Consider the following 19,077-nt stretch of genomic DNA (forward strand, 5'->3'; position numbering starts at 1 on the left):
AGACAGGGTTGGAGTCTGTCCTGGAACTCTGTAGACGAGGCTAGTTTCGAACTCACAGAGATCCTCCTGCCTCTGCCTCCCGAGTGCTGGGATTAAAGGCGTGCGCCATCACCGCCCAGCTCTTTTGTTATGTCATATATTATTCGTCTCTGAGTTATGGTGCCTCTGCTCAGCGTTAGTAACCTAGTCCCGCACACCTAGCTGGAAGGCGCGTGTGGCCGCCTTCGCCGGGCTTTCAGTCTCCGGAACGTGCGCGACCCCGTTGTTGTCGCTCGGGGGCTCGGCTGACGGCGTGAGGCACGCACGGAAGTGTGGTGCACCCCGCGGGGCCGCGCACGCAGGCGAGCCCGGGGGCTGCCGGGAGGAGCGCCGTGCTATTGATGGCTAGCGCCGGCGCTGACGCTCGCGGGGGCTGCTGGGAGGAGCGCCGCGCTATCGATGACTGGGCCGCGCACGTTCCCGGGGCCGCGCGCGCAGTGCAGGCGGTCACCATCTTGGTTCCGACGGCAGCGCGGTGCAGGCGCGAGTCGGGGCGCCCCTCGCTCGGCGGTGGCGCGCCGTGGAGGAAGCGGCGCGGACAGGCCGGCCTCTAGCGTCGCCGCGCTCGCGCCCGCGGGCAGGGCGGAGAGCGCAGAGCCGCAGGCGGGGCGGCGCGGGACAGCGAGGCCGCGACCCTGCCGGGCTCCGCCCAGCCCGCCGGGCCCGCCCCCGGCCGCTCCGCCGCCTGCCGGGCCGCGCAGATGGGATAGGCGGCGAAGATGTTCAGCTTCGAAGGCGACTTCAAGACGAGGCCCAAGGTGTCTCTCGGGGGCGCGAGCAGGAAGGTGAGGCGGTGCGGCCCGAGGTGTTAACCGAACCCGGGCTGGAGGCGAACGCCGGCCTGTCAGCACCCGGGCGGTGGTGCTCGGCGGGCCGCCGCGGAGCGAGCTCGGGCTGGGCGCTGCCGGGGCGCTGTCCTGACAGGTCCCGAGGAGCGCTGCCGAGCCGTGGAGAGAGCGACCGGGTGGGTCATTCATCGCGACCTCGCCGCGCCGGGCCAGGGGCCGCAGGTTTGACCTGGAAATACACGTGCACCGGCAGTCTCTGGCCTGGGCGTTACACGGTTAGCTGTCCAGCTGTGCGACACAAGGTCGTTGTCCCCCACTCCGTCCTTTCAAAAAGAACTCTTTACGAGCTGTAAACGTGACATACCCGCTCATCACAAGCTTAGAGTGTGTCGCTCTCTGGAACAGCCCAGGGAAGAGTTCCTCGTGCCTCTGAAGTGTGCTTAGTGGAAAACTGGATTTTTTTATCTGAGGAGTGGGCCAGAGGTGCTGAATGGTGCCTCCAGATAACACCATAGTCTAGATTTGGAACTGGAAAACTGGTGACTGGAGAGTGTGCCCCTTATGGTAGCAGGAGCTGAAGTCAAGACTTGCAATTTGATGAGAAATGGAGGGAGTGGTGCAGTGCCTCTTTGTAAAAGACCAGAAGATTGGATGACAGGAAAAAAGAATTTGAAGCCTAAGGAAGATTTGGGTGATAGGGCATTTTGACCAAGTTTTACAGAATGGGACAAAGCAAAGAGAGGGGAGACAGGGTGTAAAAATACAGGGGGAAGCCTGGAAAAAACAAATGTATATACTTTGGAACTACTTTCGGATTGAAGATGAGGATGGATGTAGATTTAAAAGAGTTGTAGTTAAGAGGAATGACTTTAACATTACCTTTGCAAGTTTAACATCACCTTTGCGGTTTTCCATAGCTACTTAATCTAATAGTGGCAATAAAATTATAATCACTTCAGTGTTTGTTCATTGCTTTATCCTTTAGAGCAGCTTTAGGCTACAGGACAGTGGAGCAGGTGGTAGAGTTCCTATGTCTTGATGAGTTTTTTTCCTGTGTAGTATTGTTAACTGAAGTCCACAGTACTCTGACAAATGACTACTATAATGATCTAACCCTAACCAAGCATCATACAGAATAGTTCCATTGCCTTTGAACCCCATTGTTCTTTGCCTAGCCACTGTCCTAATTCTCCTTACCCCTAAAAACGTCTGATCTTTTTCTGTCTACATAGTAATGTTGCTTTTTCCAGAATGTCAGTGTTGGAATCATATAAAACACAGCCTTAGGCGGGCGGTGGTGGCAGACGGCTTTAATCCCAGCACTTGGGAGGCAGAGGTAGGCAGATCTCTGTGAGTTCGAGGCCAGCCTGGTCTACAAGAGCTAGTTCCAGGATATGAACCAAAAGCTACGGAGAAACCCTGTCTCAAATAAAAAAATAAAATAAAAATAAAAAAACCCACAGCCTTTCAGTATGACTTCTTTCACTTTTATATGTGTTTTTTTAAGGTCCCCCATATCTTTCCATGCCTTGCTAGCCTTATTTATTTATTTGCTTTATCTATATATCTATTTATTTGTGAGTTTTCAAGATAGGATTTCTCAGTGAAACAGTCCTGTCCTTCCTGGAGCTCACTCTGCATACCAGGCTGGCCTCAAACTCACAGGGATCCACTTTCCTCTGCCTCCTAAGTGCATTAAAGGCATGCACCACCACCTGGTTTTTAATTTTTAAATTAAATTTATTTTATGAGTATACACATTTGTGGGTATGAGTGCCATATCACTCCTGTGAAGGTTAGAGAATATCTTAGGCAAGTCAGAACTTTTCTTCCACTATGTAGGTCCCAGGGATCAAACTCAGGGTGTTAAGTTTGGCTATAGTACCTTTACCCACTGAGTCATCACACCAGCCTGCATTTTATTTTGTGTTAATTAATGGTATTTTATATACATATATAAAGGCATATATTTTTAAAGAGTGGTTTGAGGTTTATAGAAAAATGGGTGAAAACAAAGTTTTTAAATATTCCTTCTCACTTCTTACTATTTACTATAGTTTTGTTTCTGGTATTATTATTAAATATTTTCTGTTGTTTGACGTTTGCATATTGTCTTGTTTGTTTGTTTTTTTGTTTTTGTTTTTGTTTTTTTTTTTAAATTTTATTATTTATTATGTACACAATATTCTGTCTGTGTGTATGCCTGCAAGCCAGAAGACTCCATTACAGATGGTTGTGAGCCACCATGTGGTTGCTGGGAATTGAACTCAGGACCTTTGGAAGAGCAGGCAACGCTCTTAACCTCTGAGCCATCTCTCCAGCCCCCTGTTTTTTTGTTTTTTTAAGACAAGCTCTCCCTATGCAGCCTAGGCTCACCTAAAACTTGCAGCAATTCTTCTTTAAGCTGCTCATGTGAACCAAGCCACCTGGCCCTGCAAATTGGGTTCTTGCACTTAGCAATCTGCTTGTCTTTTGTGGCTTGATAACTTTTCTATTTAATATTATTTCATGGTATGTACCAGTTTGTCTTACTCAGCTGTATTATATAATGACTCATGATTGCTTTCAAATTTTGGGCAGTTACGAATAAAGCCACTGTAAACATTTGTGTGTATATAAGTTTTGAATTGGGGTAAATACCAATAAGTACCTTTTTTATTCTTACTGTTTTTCACAACGTTGGGGACCAAACCCAGAGCTTTGAGCATGGTCGACTGTTCGACTGAGCCTTATCTCCAGTCTCTGGTTTTTTGAAACAGGTTCTGATATACAGCCCAGGTGGACCTTAAACTCCTGATTCCTCTATGCTGAAATTAAAAGCAAGTGCTAGGATTGTTTAAATGTGCATCACCACATCTGGCTGCCGTCTGTATGTTTTTATTGTTGTTGTCTGGAGGCAGAGGCAGGTCAAATCTCTGTGAGTTCAAGGCCATTCTGGTCTACAGAGAGAGTTCCAGGATAGCCAGTGCTGTTACACAAAGAAACCCAGTGTTGAAAAACCAATATATTTTTTTTTCTTGAGTGTATATATTCTGAACATTAACTCTTCGTCAAATATTTCTTTATGTCTGTATGCTGTTGCCTCTTTTTGTTGATGGGTTTGTTTGCTGTACAGAATTGTTTTATTTTATAATTTTATTTATTTATTTTGGGTGTATGTGTAGGGTTGTGTAGCAATGTCCTAAATAAAATATTACTGTACTAGAGGGAGGGTCAGTGAAACATGGAAAATAAACAACTCACAACTCTGAAACCTGTTAAGATTCACAGGGTTCCTTCCTGTTTAAGGGTATATAAACAGTAAGGAGATTGTTCAACTTGTTCTGTGGTCTACATGTCCCGCAGAAAGCTCCAGGGATGCCAGTTTTGTGAGGGACCATGATGGGACGAGGTTTTTAGTGATGCAGCTGTCTTTGAACTTTCCATACTCTGTAAGTAATCCAGTAAACTAATTGGTTCATCAAGTTAGACTTCGGTGAAATTGTTTCTTTGGTCTGTTGTTTGTTCAGTCTCTCCAAGAAAAGTTCCACAACGGAGCGTATATTTACGGGATAGTTGTGTATACCACAGTGGATGTGTGGAAGTTAGAAAATACCTATCTACCTTAGTTTGAGGCAGGGTCTCTATTGTTTTTGCTGCCTGACTGTGTATTCCAGCCCCCTTGTTGTGTACAGCCTGTCTATTATTTTTTTTAAAGACTTTAGATTTTTTTTAAAAGGATTTATTTATTATGTATACACTGTTCTGCCTGTATATATATGTTCCTGCAGGCCAGAAGAAGGCACCAGATCTCATTAATGGTGCTTGTGAGCCACCATGTGGGTGCTGGGAATTGAATTCAGGACCTTTGGAGGAGCAGTCAGTCAGTGCTCTTAATCTCTGAGCCAACTCTCCAGCCCTTTAAAAAAAATTTGTGTGTATAAGTGTTTTCCTACATGTATGTTGTATGTGCATTATGTATGTGCTTCATGACTATGGAGGTTAGAAGATTTTAGATCCTATGGCACTGGGGTTCTGGATGGTAATGAAGCATGAAGGTACTGAGAACAAGAACCAAACTTGGGCTCTGGTGTGGGACAATGGTTTATATTCTGTCAATTATATTTAAATAAATGCTGATTGACCAGTAGCCAGACAGGAAGTAGAGGCAGGGCTACAAGATTAGGAGAATTCTGGGAAGAGGACACAGTTCTTTCCCAGCCACAGAAAAAGCAAGATGTGACCACCCCCACTGAATAAGGTACCAAGCCACGTGGCTAACACAGATAAGAGTAATGGGCTACCTATAAGTTATAAGAGTTAATAAGCCTGAGCTAATGGGTCAATCAGTTTATGACTAATATAGACCTCTGTGATTTTCTCTGGGACTAAATGGCTGGGGGACCTGGTGGGACAGAAAACTCAGTCAACAGGGCCCTCTTTGAGAACAAGTGCTTTTATTTTATTTATTTTAAAAATTTTCAAGACAAGCTCTCTCAGTAGTCCTGGCTGTCCTGGAACACACTCTGTAGATCTGGCTGGCCTGGAACTTACAGAGATCCGCCTGCCAAGAAAGGTGCTCTTAATCACTGAGTATTTTTCCAGTCCCAGTATTTTTTTTCTTGTAAGGACTATTGTTTCTTTTTGTATTTTTAATTTTTATTTATTTCCTTATATGTGTGTTTTGCTTGAAATATATGTTTGTGCATCACGTATGTGCTTAGTGCCTGCAGAGCCAGAAGAGGACATTGGATCTCCTAGTATTAGGGGAGCCTCAGGGTATTTTCTTTGGAGGATGCTTGCTCCTTGTAAATTACACTAGACAGTTGTTGCCCTCAGTTGTTTTCTATGGGATTCTGTTTCATTGACTCCTCTGTGAAGCAGAGCTGTTAGTGTCTAGAGGAAGCAATTAAACAGAACCTACTATAAACCAGGATGCTTGAGCCCTGGTCTGTTCACAATCCAGTATGGCACAGAAGTATGCAGTCTCCTTGCTGTGAACTCTGCTGTCTGTACCTGTGGTTGGATGCTCAGGACATGAGAAAGGGGCATTAGGCTCTAAATTTGTCTAAATATGGTTTTCTTTCTTTCTTTCTTTTTTGGTTTTTCGAGACAGGGTTTCTCTGTAGCTTTGGAGCCTGTTCTGGCACTAGCTCTTGTAGACCAGGCTGGCCTCGAACTTACATAGATCTGCCTGCCTCTGCCTCCTGAGTGCTGGGATTAAAGGTTTGCGCCACCACCACCCAGCTTAAATATGGTTTTCTTATGATGTAGCTTCAACACTAATTAATTCTTCTAGTCATGCTAGTAAGCTCTAGTGACTGGCAAATAGTTTGGTGCCTGTGTCATCTTTGTGTTATGAAACAATTTACTACAAAGGATGAAACTGTCAAAAGTACCCTGGAAACTGGCCTATAGTTTAGCTGTGTGCTTTTTTAAATTTTTTTAAATTTTTTTTTTAAACAGTCTCACTGTGTAACCTTGGTTGATCTGGAATTCATTACTTACCAGGTTTTCCTCTGTCTCCCATGTGCTGGATCTAAAGACATGCATTGCCATGCCTGGCATGACGATACAATTTTTACATTTTATTTTATGTGACAGAACGTTTTGCTTGTGTTTATTTGTTTACCACATGTGTGTCTGGTGCCCAGAAGAGAATGTTAGATCCTCTGAAGTTGGAGTTATGGATTATTGTGAGTAGTTGTGTGGGTGCTAAGAATTGAACCAGGGTCTTCTGGAAGAGTAGCCAGAACTCTTAACCACTGAGACTTTTCTCTAGTCCCTGAAACTATAATTCTTGATAATGAGGAAACCATACTGTTGTGAGCTTCCCTTGTTTTAAACATTTATAGGGCTAAGGAGATGGCTCAGGGAGGGGTATGTAAAGTACCTGCTGCACAAGTGTGAAAACCTGAGTTTGGATCCCCAGAACCAGTGTAAAAATTGGGTGTAATGGGTACATGTGTGGAGAACAAGGTGCTCAGCAATTGGGATGTCCATACAAGATTTGTCTTTTGAATAAGTTCAGTTTATTTACACAAATATTCCTTATACTATCATGCTAATATAAAAGTTAAACAGACATCTCATCAAGTAGGGACAATTGTTTGGACAGAAATGCTATAGGGTCCCACTGGGGAATTTTCTCTGGCGAGGGTTCTTCAGACACTTGCAGGCTTGACCCATTTCCTCTGTAGAGTCCTTCAGCTGTAGCAAGCTGGGAGGGTGGCACTGGTAGAGGTTCTTTGTGGGTCTAGCCACAGCACCAGAAGTTCAATGGTTACTGAGGCCAGCACCACTGAGAGTCTCAAGTTCTCTTGCTGATGGGTATCAGTACAGAGGCTAGAGAAGCTGTGTCTCAGGAGTAAGTCTAGAGACCATTAACCAAGTCACAGGAAATGGCCTTTAAGTTGTGTTCTTATAGCATGCCTGTAACTAACCCTAATAATTGGGGGAGAAGGGACAGATGAATCCACAGGACTTGTTGGCTAGCCAGTCTACCAAAGCAGGGAGCTCTGTGTTCAGTGAGAGGCCCTGTCACAGAAAGAAAGAAAAAGAAAGGAAGGAAGGGAGGGAGGGAGGGAGGGAGGGAGGGAGGGAGGGGGGGGGGGGGGGGGGGAGGGGAAAAGAAAAGATAGAGGTAGAGGAAGATACCCAAAGTTGATCTGGTCGACATATGTGCATGCACAGGAGAGTATATTTGCATGCATGTTCACAAACATATAACCTATACATATTTCCAATTTCTAATTTAAAAGTGCGTGAGTGTTTGCAAGTTGTGGTATTTGTGTGAGTTTCAGAGGACATCTTTTGGGAAGTGGTTCTGTTGGGAATGAAGATAAAACAAATTCAAGAGAGTAGTGAAGGCTGGGTATGGTGGTGCTTGACAGCACTTGGAAGGTAGAGGCAAGAGTATTTCTGTGAGTAAAAATAATAAATAGGCAGATCTGTGAGTTTGAGGTCACCTTGGTCTACAGAGAACAGTCAGAGTTACACAGAGAAACCTTGTCTTGAAAAAAAAACTAATAAATAAATGAGTTCATTAAAAATTTAAAAAGCAAGGAAATAATTTACATAGTTCAAACAGTGGGAAATAAGATTGTCTACTTATCTTTTCACTCTCCTCCTCTTCCCTCTCAGCTATTTCTTTATTTTAGACTTCGTTACCAGAGGTTGCTTGTTCATTTGTTCGTTCCTGACCGCTCAGACTCAAAATAATCACACAAACTATATTAATTGTAATACTGTTTTGCCAATAGCTTAAGCATATTCCTAGCTAGCTCTTACATCTTAAATTAACCCATTTTCCATTATTTAATATTTTGCAACAAGGCTCGTGATATACTGGTAAGGTTTCAGGGCATCTGTCTTCTTTGGCGGCTACATGGCATCTCTCTAACTTTGCCTTCTTTCCTCCTGTATCTGCTTGGAATTCCCACCTTATTTAATTCTGCCCTGCCAGTAGGCCAAATTAGCTTTATCCATTAACCAGTGCTTCATAGCATACAGAGGAGAATCCCACATCAAGACTTTCCACAGACTTCCAGTGCTGTCCTCTGTGTTTAATCATGTAGGTGTCCACATTCCTTTACTTGTTTACTGCAGTCTGAAGCTCCTTGAGCCCCTCTGTCTGTCTCTTCCCTCTAATTCAACTGGGAGAATGGCAAGGTCCACTTCATTCTTCTGAGTGGCTCTGGGATTGGCTGCAGTGAATATACCCACTGCTGATGGTTTAAATGCTCATTAAAGTTGCTTTCAACATTGATTAGTTTAGGTCTGCATATGTGTGTGTGTGTGTGTGTGTGTGTTTTAATTATTGACTAGTCTGAAACTTGCTGTATATAGGCCTGGATTGTTTGAAATTTGTAGCCACCCTCCTGACACAGCTTTTTAAATGCTGACATTATAGGTGTGTACTACAGACCTTGCAGAATTTTCCCCTTCTCTCTAATTCAAATAATACTTAAGGAATATTCTTGTGACTGTCATTACTGTCTGTAGACTAAATTCCTGGAAGTGAAACTTCTAAGTATGTAGTTTTGAATTGAATAGGTATTTCTAAGTTATGAAACTGAGGAAGTTATGTCAGAGCCTCTTCTTCCTATCTGTCCTATACATTGCATTAGTTAACTTTCTAGATCCTAAACACATATTAGAAATAAGTTCAGAAATAAGAAAGAAACCAACAGACTGAAGAGATGGCTCATGAGTTAAGAGGTCATGCCTTCAATTCCCAGCAACCACATGGTGACTCACAACCATCTATAATGAAATCTGGTGCCCTCTTCTGACATATAGGTGAACACACAGAAGACTGTATACTTGATAAATCAATCTTAGAAGAAAGAAAGAGACCACCATTCCAACTGAAGTATCTGGATGAAACAGACTTTATTCCTGATCAAGAAGGTGTGCTCTGGAAGAGCAGACATACACCGAGACAGGAAGTGCATTTGATATTTATACTAAGGAAGGTGGTGATTGTCTTTTCCTAGATGGCTGAAGTTGGACCTCACTATTTTATTCAGTTGGCTAGTCTGAAAAGAATTGGTGCATAGGAAATGGAGGAAGGGGGAAGGAGTCATTGCTCCTAAGAGAAAAGAATTACTGCTTCTGGCCATCAAATTTCTAGAGTGGAACAGTAGTGGGCCTTTGAGTAATCAGGTTTTGTTGGATGGGGAGGATTAAAACATTTGCAAGTCTCATAAGGCAGTGCAGACAAAAAGATCTTAATTCCTTGTCCTCCTACCTACAAGTTTTATAGTATTAGAAAAGACTCTTATTTCTTTATAAGTTTTTATTCTTCCATAAAATAAAGTTGAAGTTCTTGTGCTTGAAAGATTTATTTTCACTGGGCAGTGTAGTTAACACTTTAATCTCAGCACAAGGGAGGCAGAGGCAGGCAGATCTCTGTTTGAGGCCAGCCTGGGCTATGGAGTGGGTTCTAGGACAGGATTATTACACGGAGAAACCCTGTCTCAAAAAAAAAAAAGTTTATTTTCTATTTGGTGCATATGCTTTTGCTGATTTTTCCCTTTGGCTTTTGCTTTTCATATTCTTTTTTTATATTTACTTATTTATTATGTATACAGTGTTCTGCATGCATGTATGCCTGCATGCCAGAAGAAGGCACCAGATGTGAGCCACCATGTGGTTGCTGGGAATTGAACTCAGGGCCTCTGGGAAGAGCAGCCAGTGCTCCTAACTGCTGAGCCATCACTTTAGCCCCTTCTTATTATTTCCGAGTGCTATGCTATAACAAGTCATGTTTGTACTTTTACAAATATTTGTTTCCACTTTGTCTCGTCTTGAATCTTGGTTATGGCTTGCTTTCTAAAAAACTGAATTAATTCTGTGATCAAATTTATCATTCAAAGCTAAGCTTTGCAGCTCTGTTTTAGGGAATGCCATCCTCCACATTGAGATTTTTAACACCTGGTGGTGGTGGTTTGGTGATGCAGCCACAGGATGGAACTGCATATTACTTTGTGGATTCTGATCGGAATTTTTGTCTGCTGTATTACAGACTGGTTCATTTTCAGCAGCATGGTGAAATTGCACTTTTACTAGTGTGAGTCACTTTGGAAATTAGGGTCATGCCTGTGCTTTTTATTCCCGTTGACTGCTGACCCTGATACCAGTTAGATATTAAAGGAAAGTAGAACTTTTTAAAGTCTGAAGGTGAAGATGGTTGTATAAACACAAGTATTGATTATGACTGGGATGGTTGTGTATCTCTTGCATTTCTGACTCTTTGGAGGCATCTTTTTAGTCTGTGTTGTAAACTTGTTATCTTCAAAGGAAAAACATAAGTCAACAAGTAGATTGAGCTTTTTGAGCAATTTTTTTTTAATGTAGTGACTGAGAGAATGAACTTGTCCTATTATGTACCCCAATTCCAGCGGAAGCCACCCTCATAGGTTTTATCGTGCAGCCATTTCAAGACTTCAGTTGGATCCCATTGAGCTGTAAAGGTTATGGATGCAAAATTGCTAAGTGGGTAGCCTGCTCCCTGAGTTAGGGTTGGAAGTGATAACTAGTGACCAAAGCAAATAAGACAGCCAACAAGATTCTTTCCTCTCTGATGACACAGTTGCAGTCTACTATAGACAGGACCAGATTGCATAGACTCTGTTCTCTAAGGCAGACAGTTGATCTGGTCTCTGAGAAGAAGCAGCCTGTCATAGATTGGATCAATGGCTTCTTTACTGAATAACCAAGACTTCGAAGACTTTTCTAATCCCTAAACTAGAGGAATCTATTGTTGACACATGACCAAAGCATGCTGTGTGTTTGCTAAACAAGAGGGCATGGTCTGGTGTGCTCCAGTATTGGAAAGTATCCAAAATCAAATCTGCTTCCTTATGTAGCAGCATTCCTGATCTTGATGTGCAGGAACATTTTATCAGTGTCAGCATATGGAGTGTCCACACTGGTTAGATGCAGCTCCAGACTTGTGAAGGCAGGCACCTGCTTTTCTTTCACACTGGAAGATGTCAGAGCCCTTCTTTGTCCAGGATTTCTGAAGTGTAGGATTTGTCTGATATGTATTGTTTTTGTTTGTTTTAGTTTTATTCCTAATTCTTCTATTTCTCAAGTGCTGGTATATTACAGTCTTTATTTTTAAAAATTATTTAGGAGCTGGAGTGGGGCTTAACAGCTTAGTTGGTAAAGTGCTTCTCATGTAAGAATGAGAACCTGAATTTAATCCTTAGTAATGGTGGCAATGAATGAACTTAATCCTAGTGCTGGGGAAGTAGATACTGGAGGATCCCTGGGACCTGCTGGCCAGACAGTTTAGCCAAATCAAGGAGCTCTTGGTCCTAATGGAAGACCTTTAATCTAAGAGGCAGAGAGATTGCTGTGAATTCAAGGCAACCCTGGTCTACACAGTGAGACCCTATCTCAAAACAAAACAAGAAAACAAGCAAACAAACAGAAACCCCAAGGTGGACAGCTCCTTCAGAATGATATTTCATAAAAACCTTAAAATTAAATTTCCAGGTTGCAGTGGTACACACCTTTTATCCCAGCACTCAGTAATCAGAGGCAGGTGGATCTCTGTGAGTTGGAAGCCAGGTTGGTCTACAGAGCGAGTTCTAGGACAGCTAGGGGTACATAGAGAAGCCATATTTTGAACTCCCCCAAATAATAATAATTTTAAAATTATTTTGCAAAATGTAGGGATGTGTACCTTTAATCTCAGCACTCAGGAGGCAGAAGCAAGAATGTCTCCGAGATTGAGGTCAGCCAGGGCTACATAGAGAGAAACCCTTCCTCAAAAAGCAAGCAAGCAAACACAAAACAAATTAAAAAAAAGGTTGCTTTTGATTATAATGGAGTTTGAACTGGAGACTTCATACAAGTTAGAAAGGCTAAGATATCTCCAGCTGTCCCCACCAAACTTTTAACTTTTTTTTTTTTTTGATGATCTCATTAAGTTACCAGACTGCCCTTGAGATTACCCTCCTAAATAGCTGGGATTATGGGCCTTTGTCTGGTTTAAAATGTAATCCTAAAGGTAATTTATTTTGTTCATGTGTTTATCACAAGTGTTATACATTTTCCACCATAGAGATGTAAAGGTCTTTTCTTCAAATAAATGCACATACTTAGTCTTTGGTAAGATTATCAGAATAGTCACATTGTGCCCTCTGTGTTGTTCAGAGCTGGAGTTGACAGCTCCTGAGGTTTTATTTCTGTAATGTTTCTGTGATTCCTGGGTTGGTGTTTACAAGGTTTCTTCATTTGTCATCTTTCCCTTGGTAATTATGATATGAAATTGAGGCCAGGGAAATGCTTATTCTTAAACTTTGGGCTATGATAGTATTAGCCTGTTTCAGTGGGTTTTATCTGCAGTAGTTACTGCCTGATACTTAAGACTGTTCTGTCAATTGACTAGTTGTAGTGAGGACGAGATTTTTGGTTTTTTTTGTTTGTTTGTTTGTTTTGAGACAGGGTTTCTTTATGTCACCCTGGCTATCCTAGAACTTGCTCTGTAGAGCAGCCTGGCTTCGAACTCACAGAGACCCACCCGTCTCTGCTGGTATTAAAGGCATGTGCCACCACCACCTGGCAAAGTCAAGATTTTTCCCCGCTGTATTTATTCAGTTATTTTTTTAAGTATGGTGTCATGGAGATAGACCTGGTCCTGTGGATTAAATATAGTATCTATTGTTATTGCATAATGTTGCTTGAATCGTGAGAGAATGTTGGAAACCAAAGCTGGTAGACAGGATCAAGACAAAAAAAAAAATCAAGACAGAACCTGTTAAGGATGAATGTTGGTGGAGGGCAATAAATGCTGTGTGGGATACTGAGTGGGCTTTGGAAATAGGTGAAGTCCACTAATAGAAAGCTTGTTTAGTTAATGTTGTACCTGTGTTAGTTTCTTGTTGATATTCTGGTTGTGTGGGGAAGTCAAGAAGGAGTATACAGACAAGGGAAGGCCAATTTGAAAAAGGTCAGTTTTAAATTAGAGATACTATTTTTTGTAGGGTTTTTGTTTTTGTTTTTGTTTTTGTTTTTTTTGTCTAAAGAGTTTAAAAGGCCAATTTCAAGAACAACTTTTAGTGACACTGAATCCTTTAATAAGTTTAAAGCAAATTGTGTGACCTTTGGACATGTGTTAGATAAAGGCAACCCCCAACTATTTATTTATTTATTATGTATGCAGTATTCTGCCTGCATGTATGACTACAGGCCAGAAGAGGGCACCAGATCTAATTGTGGATGATTGTTAGGTGTTTGCTGGGGTTGGTTGTGAGCCACCATGTAGTTGCTAGGAATTGAACTCAGGACATCTGGAAGAGCAGCCAGTGCTCTTAACCTCTGAACCATCTCTACAGTCCCTAGATAAAGGCTTTTATTTGGAGATTTCCATGACAAAGCTATAGGTTTTCTTTTGCTTTGCATATTGTTGGAGAAGTTTGATTCTATATATTATGTGCTTTGTGTCAATGTATATGCTGTATTTTACCAATTTTCGTTTGTACATATGATTCTTCATATGTCAGAAAAGGCTGGGACTATTAAGTAGATCTTTGGGAATCCCTTTTGGGCCAAAACATTCTGTAATCTTTGTATGATAATGTTTTCAGGCTTGGAATTATAATCCTTATCTTGTCTCTTTTTGGACTTAGGAAGAAAAGGCTTCTCTTTTACATCGCACTCAGGAAGAAAGACGGAAGAGAGAGGTAATAGTTTTGGCTAGTCTGTAGATTACTCTTTACAAACCCTTTTCTGCGACATTTTTATTTAAACTTTGTTCTATAAGTGCATGCATGTATGTTTTGTGAGTTTTAACTTTTTCAACGGTTTTGGATTGTATTAAATTTTACAGTAAGTTTTTCATTCTGGAACCACTGTAGGAAAAGATAAAATGGGCTTAAAGGTTGAGTTCTGGCTGGAGAAGAATATGGGGTTTTGGTTGCCTTTTTTGTTTATAAGAAGGTTTCCAGAAGATCTAGAAAGCCTTAATGTACAGTGTTCATATTTTCCCATATAAGGAGAAAACTCAACTTTAAGGTACTTGTTAACACAAGTTTATAAAAAAGATAAAAGGAGCTAATGCCATTCTGGTTTTTGTTGTTTTCATTTTTTAATGCCTGTTTCCTGCCAGCCTAGCTATGCCAAGCTGGTTTCAAACTCCATTTTCCTGCCTCCTGGATTATTGGAATGCAGTTGTATGCTATTGTATCTTATTTTGATGTTACATCTTTTGGGGATAGTTAACTTCAAACAACTTTAATGGTTAATTATAACATACTATAAGACCTTGCTTTTCTAGATGTATATTTTGGGTCTTGTTATTTTACTTGTTTGTTTATTATTTGTATCTTTGAAACAGAGTCTTTTTACATAGTCCTGGCATGGGTCTTGTTATTTCTGGGTAGCCCGGCAGTTCTAGAACTTGCTCTGTAGACCAGGCTGGCCTGAAACTGCTAGTTCTGCCTGTCTACACCACCTCCCTGGGTCTTGTTATTTCAACAACTCATTCCTGCATTTAATAGATGTTTGGGAGCTTGCGGTTTGTCAGGTTCTGTTGTGTTTGCTTGATACAGATAGCAAACAGTTAATAAACAAGACCCTGCTCTGTGGTGGTGAGTCCTGGGTGACAGTCAAAGACTAAGATGGTATTTAGGGTTGTTAAGACAGTAGAATCATGGCAGCTCACTGAGGAGGTTAAGATGGATGGGCACTGGAGAACAGAGCAGAGTGGGTGATACTGAAAAACTAGAGGTTGATGCCGTTCAGGATCCTCTGCCTAGGGAATGGTACCACCCACATGGAATGAGTCTTTCTACATCAATTAACAAGACAATTCCCCACAACATATGCACAGGCCTACATGTTCTATTTAATTCATCATTAAGACTCTTCCAAGGAGATTTTAGTTGTGTCACATTGACAGTTTAAATTAACTAGCTCGTGAACTAATGTTGAGATAGGAGCGGTGGGGCTGTGTCCCCCGCACCCGGCCGCCCGCATGGCTAGCTTATGCCCGAAACAATTACACGGAAACTGAATTCTACCAAACACTACCTGGCCCGGCTAGTTTCAGATTCTTATTGGCTAGCTCTTACATATTGTTCTAACCCATTTCTAATATTCTGTGTAGCCCACGAGCTGGCTTACCAGGGAGGATCTTAACCTGTGTCTGTCTGGAGCGGGAGAATCATGGCGACTCCCTACTAAGCTTCTTTTTCCCAGCATTCTCTTCTGTTTACTCCGCCTACCTAATTTTCTGTCCTATGAGGGCCGAGGCAGTTTCTTTATTATTACAAGACCCACCTCCATCAAACTAATGACATTTATGGTCAACTAAATTGCTAGAACTGATTTAGCTTAAAATTTTAGGGAAATTCCTATACTTTAAAGCCATTCTCTGTGCATTCCTGGTAAGGGGACCTAGCAATAGCAGAAATTAATTTCTAGCCTCATCACTTTTGACATTTTTGGCTAGGACATTGAGCTGTGAGGACTGTCCTCACAGTAGCATTTCTTCTCTCCAGTTGAGACAGATCACCAGTTGCGTAGTTAAAGTAGCACTCAGTTGAGATTCAGATGCTCAGTCAGGAAAGGTGTTTACTTGTTGGTGTTCTTCACTGTCTGAGGAAGTTCTGTAGTGTGTCCATTTTTTGTGTTTATTTTTTCATATATCTATGATGGGATTGCAAAATGGTTGTAACCGTTTTAGAAAACATTGTCATAGAAATGTTAATTCATTCCTAGGTTTATACTCAGGAAATGCAAGCCTATCTCCTTCAAAAAAGGTGGACATAAGTTTTTATAGCAGGATTGTTCATAATAGCCCACAATGGAAACAGGACAATTGCCAACCAGATGATGTACAGATAAACAGAATATGAGATATGTATATGATCAAATGTTATTTGGCCATAAAAGGGAATGATGTACTAATACATACTACAGTGTGTACAAAGCTTGAAAACACTGTGTCAAATGAAAAAGGTCAGAAAGAAGACAGATTGAGTGATTCCATTGTATCAACTGCTCAGGCTAAGAAAATCCATTGAGAAAAGTGTACGAGTAATGACTTGGAGGACCAGGCAAGGAATGAGGGGTGCCTCCTAAAATAGGTAAGAGATTGTAGGCAGGGACTGCGCATTTGTTTCCTGGCCGCTCAAACCCAAATAATCACACAGAAACTGTATTAATTAAAACACTGCTCAGCCTATTAGCTCAGGCTTCTTATTAACTAACTCTTACATAACCCATTCCTATTATTTATATTTTATCACAAAGCTTGTGGTTTCCCGGTCAGGTTCCGGGGGTGTCTGTCTCCTTTGGTAGCTACATGGCGTCTCACTGACTCTGCCTTCTTTTCTCCTCTGTCTCTGCTTGGAATTCTTGCCTTGTTCTAGTCTTCCCTGTCATAGGCCCAAGCACTTGTTTATTCATTAACCAATAAAAACAACACATATATAGAAAGACTTCCCACATCAAGAGGTTTCTTTTGGGGGATGATAAAATGCTCTCAAATGCCTTTAATCCTAGCTCTCAGAATGCAGGGGCTGGAGGATCTCTTAGTTCAAGGCCAGCCTGGTCTACAGGGTTCCAGAACAGCCAGAAATACAGAGAAAAACCCGTCTCAAAAAACAAAAAAGAAAAAAATAGAAAAGATGGTGGTAATGGCTGTGAAACTCTCACACATTAGAAATATGTTCAGTGATGGGATTGGAATGATGGCTCATTGTTTAAGAACACATAGTACTCTTGCAGAGTTCAATTCCAGTAGGTACATTAAGTGACACAACCACTTGTTAAGCACAGCTCCAAGGGATCCAATGCTTCTGGCCTCCCAGGGCACCTGCACCTACGTGCATATACCCACACATAGGTACAGACTTTTTTTTTTTTTTTTTTTTTGATTTTCGAAACAGGGTTTCTCCATAGCCTTTGGTTCCTGTCCTGGAACTAGCTCTTGCAGACCAGGCTGGCCTCGAACTCACAGAGATCCGCCTGCCTCTGCCTCCGGAGTGCTGGGATTAAAGGCGTGCACCACCACAACCTGGCTTCAGACAGTAATTTAATGAGAATGCTGCTTATGGTGACATACACCTTTAATCCTAGCACTTGGGAGGCAAAGGCAGGAGGATCTCTGTGAGTTTGAGGACATAGAGACCCTGTCTCAAACAACAGCAAAACCAATAATAATAATAAAATGAATTATTAAAATATGTTTGTAATTGGAAGTCTTTCTTCTGTCCCATCCAGTCTCTCTCAACTGGTTTCTCTCCTGACCACCGGTTTTTGCAACTGCTTGCAAAATAATCATTTGGGGGCTTAATATTAATTGTAATTGTTTGGCTGATAGCTCGGGCTTTTTGCTGACCAGCTCTACGTATAAACTAACACGTTTATGTTATTCCGTATTTTACCACAAGGCTCGTGGCTTGTTACCTCACATTTTTCTTCCCCAGTGACTGCTTGCGTCCCTCTAACTCCACCTTTCTCCCCATATCTCTGTTTGGACTTCCCGCCTAGCTATATTCAGCCCTGGCATAAGCCAGAGCAGCTTCTTTATTAACTAGTGGTAATAAAACATTCACAGCATACAGAGGGACATCCCATATCATATGTTCATTAAAAAAATGAATTTTATGGTATTTGGATCATAAAGCTAATTATCAAAAAAATATTTAGTAACTGTTATTTTCACCAGTTCTAACTGATTGTTCCTTCTTTTTTTTCCCTCCATTATTCAGGAAGAAAGACGAAGATTGAAAAATGCAATAATAATCCAGTCATTTATTCGAGGCTATAGAGACAGAAAACAACAAGTAAGTTTGTTTTTAAAGTTGAAATGTTGGCACTTTGTGGCTAAGGCTGACAACCTGAGTTCAATTTCAACAACTCACATGATAGGAGACAACCAACTCTTCAACCTTCACGTAACATGTCATCCATCACCTAAACATACACAAACTAAATAAATATAATGTAAAAATTAAGAAAAATTAACCACATCTGGAGAGATGGCCTAGAGGTTAAAAGCACTGGCTACTCTTCCAGAGGTCCTGAGTACAATTCCTAGCAACCACATGGTGACTTACTGCTATCTATAATGAGATCTGGTATCCTCTTCTGGCTGCAGCCATACATGCAGGCCGAACACTGTATATATAACAAATAAATAGATAGGTCTTTTTAAAAAAGAAGCAAAACATATGAATGTATACAACCATATTCTTAAGAAAAAAAAAAACGGAAAAAATGAACCAGGTGTGTGTACACGTCTAGTGTCAGCATTAGCGAGGCAGAGGCAAGCAGATCTCGTTGAATTCAAGGCTGTCTTGGAGTACATGGAATTCCAGGGCAGGCTATGCAGAGAGATCCCGACTCAAATAAAAAAAGAAAAATAAAAAATGATTTATTTGAAGGGAAGTAAAACTGAGAGGGAAATAGAAGGCTGTATGAGAAGTTATTTTAGATATAGTATTGTTTGTATTAGTAATAATCTGTCTGAAATGAATTTATCATGCCTGCTTTATAGAATTTAGTGTTAATAAATAGTATGTTTCCTAATAAATAATTGTATTTGTTTTACTAAAAAGATTTATAAATAGATGAATTTGGGGGAAATTTTAAGTTTAAGACAAGTGGTAATTACAAAGAAGAAAGGTGTGGGTAGTTCTGTTAGTAGACATTTTGGATCTTTACTGCATTCCAAGTTAGGAATTTTCATTTGTGGCTTATTTTTTAATCTTTTTTTTTTTTTTTTTTTTTTGTGCTTTGGTTTTTT

The 19,077-nt window shown here is 41.2% G+C and overlaps 1 protein-coding gene across 1 annotated transcript in view; it reads left to right on the top strand.

Annotated features, from left to right (window-relative positions):
- Positions 1-474: 474 nt before the first annotated feature.
- The window catches only part of Ube3c (ubiquitin protein ligase E3C), a 104,747-nt gene continuing 86,144 nt past the window's right edge, over positions 475-19,077 (top strand). Inside the window, exons 1-3 of the mRNA XM_050119916.1 lie at positions 475-824; positions 13,952-14,005; positions 18,041-18,115. Of these exons, the coding sequence (XP_049975873.1) occupies positions 759-824; positions 13,952-14,005; positions 18,041-18,115 (195 nt within the window). The 5' untranslated portion in view covers positions 475-758. The remainder of the gene's footprint in view (positions 825-13,951; positions 14,006-18,040; positions 18,116-19,077) is intronic.

Source organism: Alexandromys fortis, unplaced genomic scaffold (assembly GCF_014885135.2).
Source record: "Alexandromys fortis isolate MF-2015 unplaced genomic scaffold, M_Fortis_MF-2015_v1.1 scaffold_177, whole genome shotgun sequence".
NCBI classification, from domain to species: domain Eukaryota; kingdom Metazoa; phylum Chordata; class Mammalia; order Rodentia; family Cricetidae; genus Alexandromys; species Alexandromys fortis.